This window comes from Sarcophilus harrisii, chromosome 5, assembly GCF_902635505.1.
Source record: "Sarcophilus harrisii chromosome 5, mSarHar1.11, whole genome shotgun sequence".
Lineage (NCBI taxonomy): Eukaryota > Metazoa > Chordata > Mammalia > Dasyuromorphia > Dasyuridae > Sarcophilus > Sarcophilus harrisii.
Window position 1 is genome coordinate 238,541,891 of NC_045430.1, and position 14,672 is coordinate 238,556,562.

Below are 14,672 nucleotides of genomic sequence, written 5' to 3' on the forward strand. Positions count from 1 at the left end.
CTTGGGCTCCAAGCCTTGGGCACCTCCTTCTGATATTAGGTCAAGAACCAGATATTTGGGCATTAACTCAGGCAGTTGGACAGAGGAGAGAGAAGTTTGTACGAAATGATGTTTGAAAAAATTAAAAGACCTGTAGCTCTTATAAAATAAAATCACCTGCTGGCAGCTCCATGTTTCTCCCTCAACTTACTCAACAAACACATACATATAACTTTTTGATATAAACTAAGTGAAAAAAGAAAATCAAGGAGAAAAGAAATGACAAATGGGCGGCAGACAAACCTCAGTCTTGGGTCGTCTCACTGTAACCAGCTTGTGGTTTCCAGTATTTCTTGATATTTATGTTTACCCACAAGTGGAAAGAAGATTATTCCACTGGGAAGTAATTAATCATCCCTTCAATAAGAGAATACAACAGAAGGATGTATGAATTTCACTACCATCACTAGGGCAAAATAGGTTAGTTGCTGCTGTTCTTCATCCTTTGTTCTCAAAGAGAACTAATGAAATTTTGATATCTGGGTGAATATCATGACTTGAACATGAATTGGACATGAGTGGGACAGAACTGTGCAAAGTCATCCGCCTCACTCTCTCCTCCAGAGTCATCAGAAGTCCAGTGGCAGGACACAGATCGAGATTCCTGGCAGTGGCTCAGGATGCAGTGGGTAATTGATAAACATGATGGTGTGGTTGCTGATCTGTGCTCAGTGAGCCAGACATCCTGGAGGATGAAATCAAGTGGGTCTTAGGGAGTGCTGCTAACAATACTCCTAGTACAGGGTGATTGCCATCTCTATTCAGATGAATTCCAAATCTTTGTACCCAGCCCTAAACTTTGTTTTTTAACCCAGTCCCCATCCCACCAACTGCCTATTGTATACTTTCCCTTGGAGATCACATTGACATCTCTAACTCCATATGGCTGAAACACAACTTTCAGTAGCACTACCTTTAAAATCAGAAAATTTGTGTTCAGATTCTTTCTGCCACTTACTACCTTGGTAATTCTGAGCAGCTCAATTAACTTCCCTGAGCTTCAGTTTCCTCATGTATATAATGAAAGGGCTGGATCACTTACTTCCAGCACTAAATCTATTATCCTGTGATTGCCCATAACCTTCTCCTTACCTTCAAACTTTTCTATTCTCCTCCCTGCCCAAATGCATAACCTCAAAATTATTCTTGACTCTTACCTATTCTTCATATCCTATATTCAATTAATTATTAAACCTTGTTCACTCCTACCTCCACAACATCTCTTTTATTTTCCCTTTTCCCTCCATTCACAAGGTAATTCAGGTTCAGGTAACAAAAGTTCAGACCCTCATTATTTCATGTCTGAGATAGTCAATTATTAATAATTCGATTCTATTATATAACGATTTATATTATATATATTCAATTAAATTATATAATATTTACTTTTTCTCAATAATGCTTTATTTTTCCAATTACATGTAAAGATAGTTTACAACGTTCATTTTTGTAAAACTTTGCTTCTATATTTCCCCCTCTTTCCCTTACCTCCTTCTTCCCCAAATCTGATATAGGTTATATAATAACAGCTTATCAAAGGTCTCTGCTAAGCACAGAGGCTAAAAAGGCAAAGATGGAAAAACCCAGCCTCTGCCTTTCAGAAATTTATATTCTACTCTGACTATTGCCTCCTTATTTGTCCTACTACTTCCGACTCTCCCCTAGTTCTTCATACAGCTACCAAAATAATCTTGTAAAGACCCAGGTCAAGACGGCAATTCCTTGCTACAAAATCTTATCACCAGGATAAAATGCAAACTTTCTATTTTTGCCTTTAAAGCCCTCAACAATCTGGCTCCAATCATCCTTCCTAGCCCTTTCCCCCTTTCACATTATTTCTCCTCACACATTCTTTGTTCCTGCCAAACCACTCTACAAGTTTCCTAAACTTGCCTCTCTGGCTTCCATGTATCATTCAAGCTGTCTCCTGAACCTGGAAATTGCTCCCTGTTCATCTCTGACTCTGAACTCTTAAATTGCTTTAACTTTCATGCCAGTGTCACTTTGCTGCTGATGTTGTCCTGATCCCTGCTTCTGGGTTAGGGATATTCTCTCCTTGTTTCAGTTCTCTCATAATAACTTACTTGTAATTGTCCAGTAAAATGGGGGCTCTTTGAGGGTAGGAACTATTTTATGTTTGCATCCATAGGACATAGCACAATACCTTGGAATTTTTGTTTGTGTTTTTCTTGGTTGCACTTATGATTTTACTGGCATAGATAATTCCCATGAAGGCAGATCAGCAATTGTTCTGCAACATAAGAATCCTAGTGTTGCCCACTGAGAAATTAAAGAAAATGCCCTGGGTCAGTCACTCAAACAGTCTGTGTAAAAACCCAGAGCTTCTCAATTAGTCAACAAAACATTTATTTAGCACCTACTATGTGCTTGGTACTGCTAGGAGCTGAGGATGTGAAGACATATTTGAAGCAGTCTTTGCCCTTAAAGAGTACACATTCCAGTGTAGAAGAGAATATTCCCCCCCCCCCAGTAAATTATATTTTATTTTTCCAAATATATGTAAAGGAAGTTTTCAACATTCATTTTTGTAAGATTTTAAGTTCCAAATTTTTTCTCCCTCCCTCTCTTGCATCCGCCTCCCAAAGACAGCAAACAATCTAATACAGGTTATATACGTACAAACATTTTTAACATATTTCCATATTTATCATGTTGTGTAAGAAAATAGAATGCTTTGGTCTGTTTTCAGTCTCCAGAATTCTCTCTCTGGATGTGGATGGCATTTTCCATCACAAGTCTACAGAATTGTCTCGGATCATTGTATTACTGAGAAGAGCTAAGTTTATCCTAGCTGATCATTGCATAATGTTGGGTAAAATGCTCTCATAGTGATATACAAAAATCATATAGAGGTTATCTTTGGGAAAGGAAGGAAAGAGGAAGGAAGGAAGGAGGCAGGGAGGGGATATAGAAAGGAATATTTATTAAAAATTTATCATATGCCCACATATTATCTCATTTAATCTTCACAATAACCCAGGGAACTTGGCAAACAACTAGAGAGAATAGGACAAGTCTCATACTATGTTTCATTCTTCACATTTGATTTTCAGTATTGTCCCATTCTTGGTGTCCCCTTTGGAGTTTTCTTGGCAGAGATGCTGAAGTGCTTTGCCATTTCCTCCTCTAGCTCATTTTACAGATGAGGAAACTGAGGCAAACGGGTTAAGTGACTTGCCCGGGATGATAAAGCTAGTAAGACCGGATTTGAACTCAGGTCCTAGAAGGCTTTTTCAACTGTACTTTTTTGAAAAATGGAAAGCACTTTAATGCCTATAAGCAGAATTTAAAGATTATTTTTAAAATGTACTTGGACAATTCTTGCAATATTTAGTCCCCAGAATAGTACATTTAAATGGAAGACTTGGTACTATGGGAGAATTTGCTGATATTTTTCAATGCAAGGCCCCTACTTTTCAAAAAAAATTTAGTCTACCAAATATTATTGACCTTGCTTACCTTTATGAGTTTTACCTCTTTTCACTCCATCATGAACTATCTTCACTTCTTGGGCTGCTTCTCATTTCCATTGAGCTAAGAGAATAGAAGAAGTTGTCTGCAGACCATATGTTCAATGAGTTTTTATGCTCCCAGGGAAAAAAGGAAAGAACAGATTCCCATGAAAATCAAATCAAAAAGAAGTTAGGGTTGCCACCCAAGATTCTACCAGAGCCTAGAAGTTGGAGCATCCATTGAGGATGACTTTCTTTGTAGTCTAGTAATGAAAAGTCCACTTTTCTTGTCCCACATCAGAAGCTTCTTCAGGTTTTCACAGACAATCTATGACAATAGAAAGAACTCAATGGCATGAGCTCTGCAACTGTGACATTAAAATCTGTGTAGCCCCACAAAATTAGCATGTATTCAGGATTCACTCAAATACCCCCAGAGAATGGCAGAGCAACTCCAAGTTCTGGAACAATCATGATCCTATGTGTTTTGCCTTGAGTCAGCAGAAATGACTAAGAACAATTAGGAACAATAATTCACTTTGTTATTGTGCAGTCATTTCAGTTGTATTCAATTTTGTGGCCCCATTTTGGATAGATACTGGCAGAAATACTAGAGTAGTTGCCATTTCCTTCTCCAGCTCATTTTACAGATGAGAAACTGAGGCAAACATGCTTAAGTGAATTGTCTAGGGTGACACAGCTAATATGTGTCTGAGGATGGATTTGAACTACAGTCTTCCTGACTGCAGATTTGGCCTTCTAGCCATTGCCCCATCAACAAAATAAAGTTTGGTCTTTGCCATTCACTTTTGTCTTGGTCACTTTTGGAATTTGCTGTACAAATGATTGGTCTAGCTTATTTTTTACAATTGCTTTAAAAATTCCTTAATACTTTTAATAGGGAGAGTACAAAGATTTGGAGTCCATATATTTTCATGTTATATGCATGTTTGCCTTTCCCTTTCCCAATCAACTCTCACAAGCCTAGTCCTTTCTCTTGGTTCTTAACCAAAAATATGTCATCAATCCTGTGAGAACTACCTGGAATGTCTGCTACTGTTGAGGCAAAGTTTTTCAATTTTCATTAGAGGTTGTCTAATGGTTGACTCCAGATTAAATTATTTATGGTATAAGCTAATGAAAGAACATTTGAAAAATGTTAAGTACCTTAAGGATGGTTGCCAGATCTAGATGTGTGTCAGTTCTGTATGGAAATATACTTACTTTATCCTTATGCTCCATAGTAAAATACTGAATAAGGACAAAATAATTTTCTTTGTTACCATTTTTGTTCAATCATTTCATTCTGGATTACCAGGTCCCTGCCCAGGGTCACACAGCTTATAAGCATCTGAGGCTAGATTTGAACTCAGGAAAATGTGTCTTCCTGATTCTGAGCCCAGTGCTCCATTTTAAGTCCCCAAACTGCTATTTCTCAAATAAAAAATATTCAAAGTCATTTTTTAAAAGTAAACATTTTAAGGTCATAGATGTTCCATTTGGGACTGCTGATAAAAGACCTATTACACTCCTGTGTTTGTTGTACTATTATGAGGATTCTATTATTCTGATAGTTAAATGATCTCATCAGAATTAGCCCATTTTGTGGCATTTGTGCTACCTAGCTGCCCATAAGTTCCAGCAGATGCTACAAAATTGGAAAGACTTTGGATATGGGCTAAGGGGTAACACAAGAAGGAGCCTATCTACCCTTAAGGAGATTCATTGCTGGAAGTCGGGTGAGAAGGTGATGAATTTTTTTGGATGTGCCAACTGATGAAGCCAAATCTAAGGATCTACTCTTTATCAATGTACTATGTATGCATTGGTGAAGGAAACATGTATCAATCAAAAAGATCTTTTGAAATGTTGACCTGCTAAAATCTATTAAAGACAGGTAAGTGGTACAGTGGATAGAGTGCCTGGCCTGAAATCAGGAAAATGTCAGTTCAAATCTAGTCTCTGACACTCACAAGCTGTGTGATCCTAAGCAAGTCATTTAACTTGTACCCACCTTTCTCAACTGTGAAATGAGATATAATAATGGCACCTACCTCCCAGGGTTGTTTGTAAGGATCAAATGAGAGAATATTTTTAAAGCACAGAAACTGGCATATAGTAGGTGCTTAATTCTTATTCCAAAAATGTTCAGAACTTATATAAATACTGTATGGTGTTTTTTCCCAAAGAAGCACATTTTATTTTGTTTTGTGCTAATTAGCTGGAAAATTATGAACATATGGAAAAGGTAATTATATGGCTTTCTGCTAATATGACAAAAATGTGTATTTTGTAAAATTTAATATGTTAAGTTTAAACTGTTTATAAAACTTAAAAAAACATTTTTAAGTCAAGATCTAATAGCATAAATGCTTTTGCTTTGCTGAATTTGAGATAAAAGTTTGTTTTAGGAGGTTTTTTTTTTAATGAGAAACAAAATAAAAGAGCGTGAACACCAAAGGATCATCCCAGAAGCAAGGAACCTTAGCACTGGGCTATTGAGAAAGTCCTTAATTTTGACTAGTGAAGGAGCAGCTCAGCTTTGGTTAGAACTCTGTGGGAAATCAGTTTACTAAAGGGAAGTGAGGGTGAAAGCAAGGGATATCTGTTTTCTATTAAAACCTGAAGTATATTATAATTGGGGCTGAGTTTCTCCCCAGATGCCTTCTCTTATGTTAACATCTGCAACATGTATAGAGAGCAGTGAGAAAGGGCTGTCTCCTATGCCAGGGTGGACACATGTAATTCAGTTAAAAGCTGAGTCCCATTGGCTACTCTTAGCGCTGGTTCTTCATTGATGCACACAGTAAAGAACTTTACTTGTCTGACCAAAACGAGATTTCTGGGTGTTTCACCACAAAAAGAGCTTAATAACATTTAGAAATATTTGGTTTTAAATACATTTAAATATTTTAAATTAAAAATTGAATGAACTAAGTAATCATGGATGCAAGTCAAGCTGTCCTTGTATACAATAAGTGTTCACAGTACTTATCACTTGAAATGAATATTGTGTCTTTGGGTTTCTTTGAATTGAGTTAGAAATATAATCTGTGGGAAGAGGTTTTCACCCAAGGATAGTCTGTCTTTCCTTCTTTTTTTCCTTGCTTCCTTTTCTTCCTCCTTTCCTTCCTTCCTTCCCTTCTTCCTTCCTTCCTTCCTTCCTTCCTTCCTTCCTTCCTTCCTTCCTTCCTTCCTTCCTTCCTTCCTTCCCTTCTTCCTTCCTTCCTTCCTTTCATTCTTCTTTCTTTGTTCCTTTCTTCCTTTCTTTTTTCTTTCATTTTTCCTTCATTCTTGTTTCACTTTCTTTCATCTTTCTTCCTCTCTTTCTCTCTTTATTTCTCTTTTCTTTCCTTCCTTCTCTGACTCCTTCTTTTCTTCCTCCCTCTCTCTTTTCCTCCCTGTATGATTTTTTTTATTCCTTTTTCTCTCCTTCCCTTCCTCCTTTCTTCCCTTCCTTTCTCTCTTCCCTCTTTCCTTCCTTCCTTCCTTCTTTCTCTTTTGCTCTTTCAAATTCCATAACATATGCCTAGTAAAACTGAAATCCATTATTCTGAAATTTATAGTTGAGTAGTCATAGGCTTTGTCTTATTTACAAATGTATGTTGTCTATTTCCTTTAGTGCATCAAAGATTGCTGTTTCCGAACCTAATAATCCTCCCTCTTCTTTTATCAGACAACAGAAAAATTCGAGTCAATGGAACCAAGGAACCTATTGAGTTTAAATCAAAACAGTGGTTTGGAGCAACAGTAAAAGCTCATAAAGGGAAAGTGGTGGTAAGTCCTGATTCTGCCTTTGTTGTGCTAACATATCCCTTTTTCTGACATGTTTTATAAAGCAAAATTTTAAGAGACAAAATCATGTGCAAGTTGTATTCTGTAAAGTAAGATTCAAAAGATTAAAGGAGATTTTGTGGCCATTTTAGAAATGAAATTTGGTGCTTTGTTCACAAGCAAAGTAGTTTATTGCTTTGAGTCACAAGTCAATAAACATTTATTAAGTGCTTACTTTATTCCAGCCACTGTTCCATAGGAAATAAAACTGCATTTCTAGATATAACTTCACTAAACTGCTATTTCTCAACTAAAAAACATTCAAAGTGATTTTTTAAAAGTAAACATTTTAAGGTCATAGATGATCCATTTGGGATTGCTGATAAAAGACCTATTTTTTTTCCTGTGTTTGTTGTACTATTATGAGGATTCTATTATTCTGATAGTTAAATGATCTCATCAGAATTAGCCCATTTTGCTATAATTCAGATCGTAAGAAAGTTTATAGTGGTTTTTTTGTTCATTTCGATGACCAGCACTATAGAAAACTAATTCAGATGAATCCTCTTTTAAGACCTCTTGCCTCTCTGATATTCTGATCTATGGATCAATGATTCTATTTCATTTGTATCCTTACTATTATATATGTATGAATCATTTATTTTTTACTCTATTCTTTCACAGAAATACTACTGAAAGATTTTCTGTTGAATTTTTAAAAAAACTGATCAGATTTAATTTTTCTTTACGAGAATATAGAAAAAAAAAATTGGCTTTGAGATTTGTTTAAAGTGATTTCAATTATAATTTAATAGGAAGAAGTGCCTAAAGGAAATTCCTTGCATTATTTAGTTTTGTGGTTAACCCACAAAAGGGATTTTGACATAAAACAGGTAATCTATAAAATACCGTCCTCTCTGGTTACAAACTGAACATTTATAGTACACTCCTGCTAGTCTCTTACTTGAATTATTGTAGTTCTCATATTCCAGAATTAGTACATGTTATTTTCTTTCCTTTGTGGGGACTATGACAAGTCATTTTAATAAAAAAAAAAAGAGCATTCTGTCTAATTATTCATTTTAAAAAATCTAATTCCATTCATATAGTTTTTTGGACTGTTATATTGACTTTTCTAAGTGTTGAAAATTTAGGAAAATTTTAAATACATATGTTATTATCTACAAAAATTTCTTAGAAAGCACAAAAGGAGTCATTTTAAAACAATTGGAAACAAAAATAGCACATATGATGCCTTTTGAAAAAAAATAATTGTTGGTTAACGCTGGAGCACAGAGGAAAGTGCAAGTACATTTTCAAGAATCTTGGAGTCACTTTCTTAAAATATGAAAACTTTCCCATACAATGTTGTGAATTCAGCTCCACAAAATTTTACTAAATCAAATAATTCAAAAGATTACTTTGCCCATACAAATAGGTAAGTTAGATTGTTGCTTGGGTACATGGGGGAAAGAGAGAGAGAGAGAGAGAGAGAGAGAGAGAGAGAGAGAGAGAGAGAGAGAGAGAGAGAGAGAGAATATATACATACATTATATATATATAATATATATAGTTCTATATATTACATTTTCCTTCTTTATCTTTTTTCTCTCTCCTTCTGTCTGTTTCTTTGTCTCTGTCTGTCTGTCTGTCTCTGCATGTCTCTGTCTCTGTCTCTCTTTATGTGTCTCTCTGTCTCTGTCTGTCTCCTCTCTCTCGTCTCTGTGTGTGTGTGTGTGTGTGTTTCTCTTCCTCTGTCTCTCGGTCTCTATCTCTCTGTCTGTCTGTTTGTCTTTCTGTCTCTGTTTCTCTTTCTCTTTCTTTCTCTCTCTTTATCTTCCCCATCCTTGTCTCCTTTCCTTAGGGGATTATGAGTATGAGTATAAGGATTTACCCCATAGGCCATCTGGGAAGAGAATATTTTCTAAATTAGGAAGCCCTCTCTCAATGCCAGTTGTAATTATCATTGAGATTTCCAGATAACACTAGTATATGAAATCCAGCTATATCCAATCTTCTAGTTCAGTGTCTTCATTTTGATAATGAGGAACTAATGCTTAGGGATTCTATGACTTCCTCTAAATCCCCCAAGTATTAATGAACTGAGTTGCAATCTGAACCGAGGTCTTTTGCCTTCGAACATGGTATTCTTGACCCTGCACCACATTTCCATTTTAAGTGACAACCTTAAGCCATGGTCACATCTGGGTTTTTGAATCTTTTTTTTTTTTTTTTTGTTCTGTTGATGATGCTGGGCAAGTCATTTCATCTCTTTGGGACTTCTTTTCTCTCACATTGGGAATTCTAAGTTCCTTCAATATCACTGAATGACTTTCCAAGATTTAATCTTGCTCCTGGTTGGCAGAGTATTTAATGCTCAGATATCCTATCACCTAAACTTATTTTTATGGCTTTCCTGATTATTGTTTTATTGTTAATGTGATAAATATATTCGCCTCCTTTCCATGATTAGCATTTGTGCCTTTGGTGGGAGAAGAGTTCTAAGCTGGTCAAGATGTAGCTGTTCCCTTCCCACCAAATGTTTATTACACAAAAGATGACCATGGAGAGCAGATAAAAACACATCTACCAAAGAAGCATTAATTGGGGAAGTCACATGGGTTGGGCTAGGTGATAAAATACAAGAAATTTCAAGGCTCTATGACTCAAGAGCTGGATGAAATCTTAGCTCAACCTTGGAGAGAATAGTCACCTAAGAAGTACACTTTCAGTATTCTCTCATGGAGCAAGCCCAGGAAATCGAGGCACAAATTGAGGTATTTGCCGCCTTCTTGCATGTCTACAGCTTTAGAGGCCTCCCATTTATTATTCAAAGTCTGTGCCTTCCCTTCCTCATTTCACCTCTCCCCTTGGCCCCCAACACATCCCATCCTTCCCTCTTGGACTCTTTGTTAGTCAGAAATCATATCTCACTACATGTATTCAGCATCATATCCCAGGATTGTTCCTCAGGGAACTGAAAATGGCAGGGTTACAGACTGGTCTAACTCACAGAGAGGAGCAAGGTGTTTTATAACCCTGATGCCATGTATAAATATAATACAAAAACTAAGGCAGAATTATCCTTGCCTCAACATTTTACTGAGGGAATGCATCAGGTCTACAGAGAAGGATCCTATCCATTTTTGAGAAGCCAGGAACAGTTTAGGAAAGGATTTGTGAAGGAGTGATGACTGAGTAGGTCTGAAGAGGAAGTTAAAATCTGAAGAAGAGGTAAGGAGGGATTGTATTCTGGGGATGAGAGACAGAGACAGAGGGAGATGTACTTGGGATGTGGGATGAATAGCTGGCTTCTTTAGCTGGATCCCAGCATGCATAAAATAAATTAATGTGAAGAAAGATTGGAAGTTAGATCCAGATTGGGGAGAGACTTTAAAGTTCAGAAAAGTTGTTTTTATTATCCTAGAGACAATAAGGATTCACTAAAGATTTTTGAACAAGAGAATGGTGTCTCTAGATCTTTTAGGCAAGCATTTTACTTGGACAGCTGTGTAGAGAAGATGGATAGACGGAGAGGATGGCTAGTTAGAGAAAGGAGAGGCTAAGCAAGAGGGGATGAGGACCCCTTGTAGAGTAGTGACTGGGGGAGTGGAGAGAATGGAACGGATAAAAGTTATCCCAGATGAAGAACCAATAAGATTTCGTAACTAATTGGATGAAGGAGAATCAAGAACCCAGAGTGCTTTGGATATTGTGAACTTGAATGGTGAGGAACTGAAATAGGGAAGTCTGGGGGGTGAGGAGGAAGAAAATAAGTCTCAGTTAGGATACTTCATGTGTAAAATACAGCCTAAAGGGTTGGTTATAGGGCCTGGAGTTTAAAAGAGAAACTAGGCTATATATAGGTAAATGAACCATTGGGTTACCAAGATGGAAAAGAAAGGGAATAATCATTTATGGATTGTCTACTATGTGCCAGAATTTGTGCTTTGTCTCATTTCATCCTCACAACAATCCTGGAGCATAGGTTCTGGTATTATATACATTGGACAGTTGAGGAAACTGGCAGACGGAGATGAAATGACTTGTTCAGAGTCACACAGTTTCTCTCTGAGGCTGAATTTGAACTCAGATCTTCCTAACTCCAGGCCCATCAGTCTCTTTCCTGCTCTGCTTCCTATCAAGGGAGAAAATGTTAAAAATGGAAGAGAAGAGGGCACAGGTAAGAGCCTTGGGGCCAGTAACATTTGCACATGAACATGTTTAACCTATATTGGATTACTTGCTATCTAAGGGAGTGGGGAGGAGGGAAGAGAGGGAGGAAAATTTAGGACACAGGGTTTTGTAAAGGTGAATGTTAAAAACTATTTTTTCATATATTTTGAAAAAAGGCTATTATTATTAAAAAGGAAAATGTAAAATAAATATATCACTTTATCTTGACAAAAAAGAACTTATCACATTATGGTCAGTATCTATCATCTAGCTAGCTAGCTCCATATTTAATTTTATAATTTAAAATTTTGATTTCATGATAATTTATAATTCTTCTCTATTTGTTTATAAACTTCTGCAGGAAAGAGTCTATTTTGTGTTGTCTTTGTATGTCCAATAGCTAGCGCTGCATCTTGAATACAATCAGTACTTGACATTTTTGCTGGATTCAACTGAAAACAGGAATACAAGTACTGTGCTCAGCACTATGAATGGCATAATTAAGTGTGACCCTAGTAAATTTGTAAAGTCCCAAGACACAGGTTCCTAATATCTAAGTGTTTAAAGAGATCTTACCTAGAGTATAGAAATAAGGAATTTTTAGTCTATGTAGAACTTGCACTAGGGCCTGATTGATTTAGGCTAGAATATAAAAGTCTTCTAGAATGAAGCTGGTTAAATAATGGAATGAATTACCAAGACCTTGTGGACACCATGTCCTTAAAATTAGGCTATGTCCTCATCCATCTGGAATCATTTTAAGTGTTAGCCTGCCCAAAGGGGGTAGATGGACTCCATGACTTCTTAAGTTTACTCCCAGGCCTACAGTGCCAGGATTTTGTGTTCTTAGAGATAAATACTTGACTAAATAAGGTAGAACACTCATCCAGAATTAGGCCCAGCAGTTGGAAATAAAAAACAAAGAGTCTATGGAATATATAAACATATATTCCATAGACTCTTTGTATGTATTGTGTGTATAATATAATACACACACACATATATACAGACATACTCATAAATGTATACAAACACATATATTTTATTATGTAAATATTTTCTAGCAAAATTTTACCTTTTAAAATTTACTGAAATTTAAATTAAAAATAAATATTTTAGTTACTCTCTGCAATTTAAATCTTCTTTGGAGAACCAAGTTAAATTAGAGCATTCACATTCCTTATTCCTGCTCTGATGTACATTTATTTTGTCCAACAAAATTTCTTGTGTTGGCCAAAATAATCCATAGGGAGTAGTCACTCTTCTTCAGAATGAATTTCTGGAAACCATGGAATAAAATAGGTCATTTGCAAATGGACCTAATTTTCCCATAAAAACAGTTGCATTATTGACTGAGAATCTAGTCTCAAATAAAGATATGGTCAGGAGTAAGTCATATAAACAAAGGTGCAACAATTATCAATTTCTTTGATACTTTAACATAATAAAATTTTATTCTAATTCCTTTAAAGTGGGAAGAAATATCCTCCACTCAGAAAACTTATAGAGGCCCCCAATGTCCCATAAAATTTTAAAGTAGCACATAGAGATATGGGTCTGCTATATGATATATTTGACATAAAAGTGAATGCAAATGCTATAACAATGTTCAGATGTTCAAAACAATTTGTTGGAATTCATAGAATTAAAAAGATTTAGAGGTATAATTTTGGTGTTCCAAACTTCATAAAAAAACTTTCCCAGAAACTTTGAGTTGTCTTCTTTTTTTACATAAATATTTCTCAAGCAAATAGAAACCTTCAAAATCATCCTATTGCCCTTGGAATCTCCACTGAAGCATGAGATTGACCCCACTTTGTTGACAACTATCAACACGATTTCACATTTCTTTGGAAATTCATTTAAATTCCACAAACATTTAGTAAGCTCTTATTACATGTGAAGCACTCTGAGAAATATTATGATAATTACCAAGTTTTTAAAAGGTAGTTTCAGATCTCCTTTGCACCCTCAACTGCCTTACATAGCATTGAGATGAGTGTTGTTTAGATTAGGGCTTCTTAAATTTTTTTCACTCATGATGACTTTTCCCCTGAGAAATTTTTATGTGATCCTGAGTTGGTAGATATATGATATATATACAAATAAAAAATTTACTGATAATAAATCATAATTTTATGACCCCCACATTGTTACATGACTCCATACAGGGTTATGAACCACAGTTTAAGAAGCTGGGATTTAGATAAAATTTAATGAGTGTAATGTCAATATTAAAACAAGCAAAACTGTACCTATCAGTATAAATAAAAGTTATTTTTAAAAAGTCATGGAAATACAATTTTAATATCAAAAATGCATATATTTTATTCAGTTCCTGGATTATGATAATCCGAACTCTAATTAGCATAGCATTTTTTGATGACTTTTACATGTCATTATGGTCCTTTACAATTCCTATAATTACAATTACAATCTAACTCTCTGGTCCCAAGTGTTTGACACGAGAGAATAGGGTATGGACTTGGTTCCCATAATAAGACACCAGACTGATGGAGACACTCCAGTTAAATCTGTTCATTTTATAGATGAGGAAACTGAGGCTCAGAATGTGAGATAGATTGCCCACACAGGTAAAAAGTAGAAGAGTTCAGCCTTCGAACTCAGCTCAACTACATCAAATCCAGTGTTCTATTCATTATATCATACTTACGCAAATGCAATGAAACATTATAAACTATTTCTGATTTAGGGAACACTTTTTATCTGCTTAAGTATTTTTGTTTAATAATAAAATGATCTGTTTAATTTATTTCTATTGATGCATAGTTTATTGTTTATTTTATACTAACCCTTTCGGTTAAGTAAAAAAAAGGTATTTTCAGCGTGCTGACTCTTAAAGCTGCCCCAAAGTATAATATGTTATTCTACCAAAGGTTTACAGATAGAAGCTAGAAAATCAACTATGTGAGGTCTTGAGTTTCCTTTCTCTGTGTATCCAGTGCTTAGCACAGTCACTGTCTGGTATATAGTAGGTGCTTAATAAATGTGGTTTGATTACTTGTTAAACTAAATAACCTCAGAGATCATTAGAAATTCTGAAAGTTGAGGATTCTACAATAAATTCTACAATAAAGGAAAGATAGCCTTTATCATTCTGTAAGAGCCACTAAAACAATCTCCAATCAACTAATTCAACTGATATCATGGCTATTTTCTCATTTATTGTGGTTTGCCATAAATTAATTC

General features: G+C 35.6%; 1 protein-coding gene across 1 annotated transcript in view; it reads left to right on the top strand.

Annotated features, from left to right (window-relative positions):
- The window catches only part of ITGA8 (integrin subunit alpha 8), a 202,965-nt gene that overhangs the window by 18,485 nt on the left and 169,808 nt on the right, over nt 1-14,672 (top strand). The window contains exon 3 of the mRNA XM_031939925.1: nt 7,189-7,289. Coding sequence (XP_031795785.1) covers nt 7,189-7,289 — 101 coding nt within the window. The remainder of the gene's footprint in view (nt 1-7,188; nt 7,290-14,672) is intronic.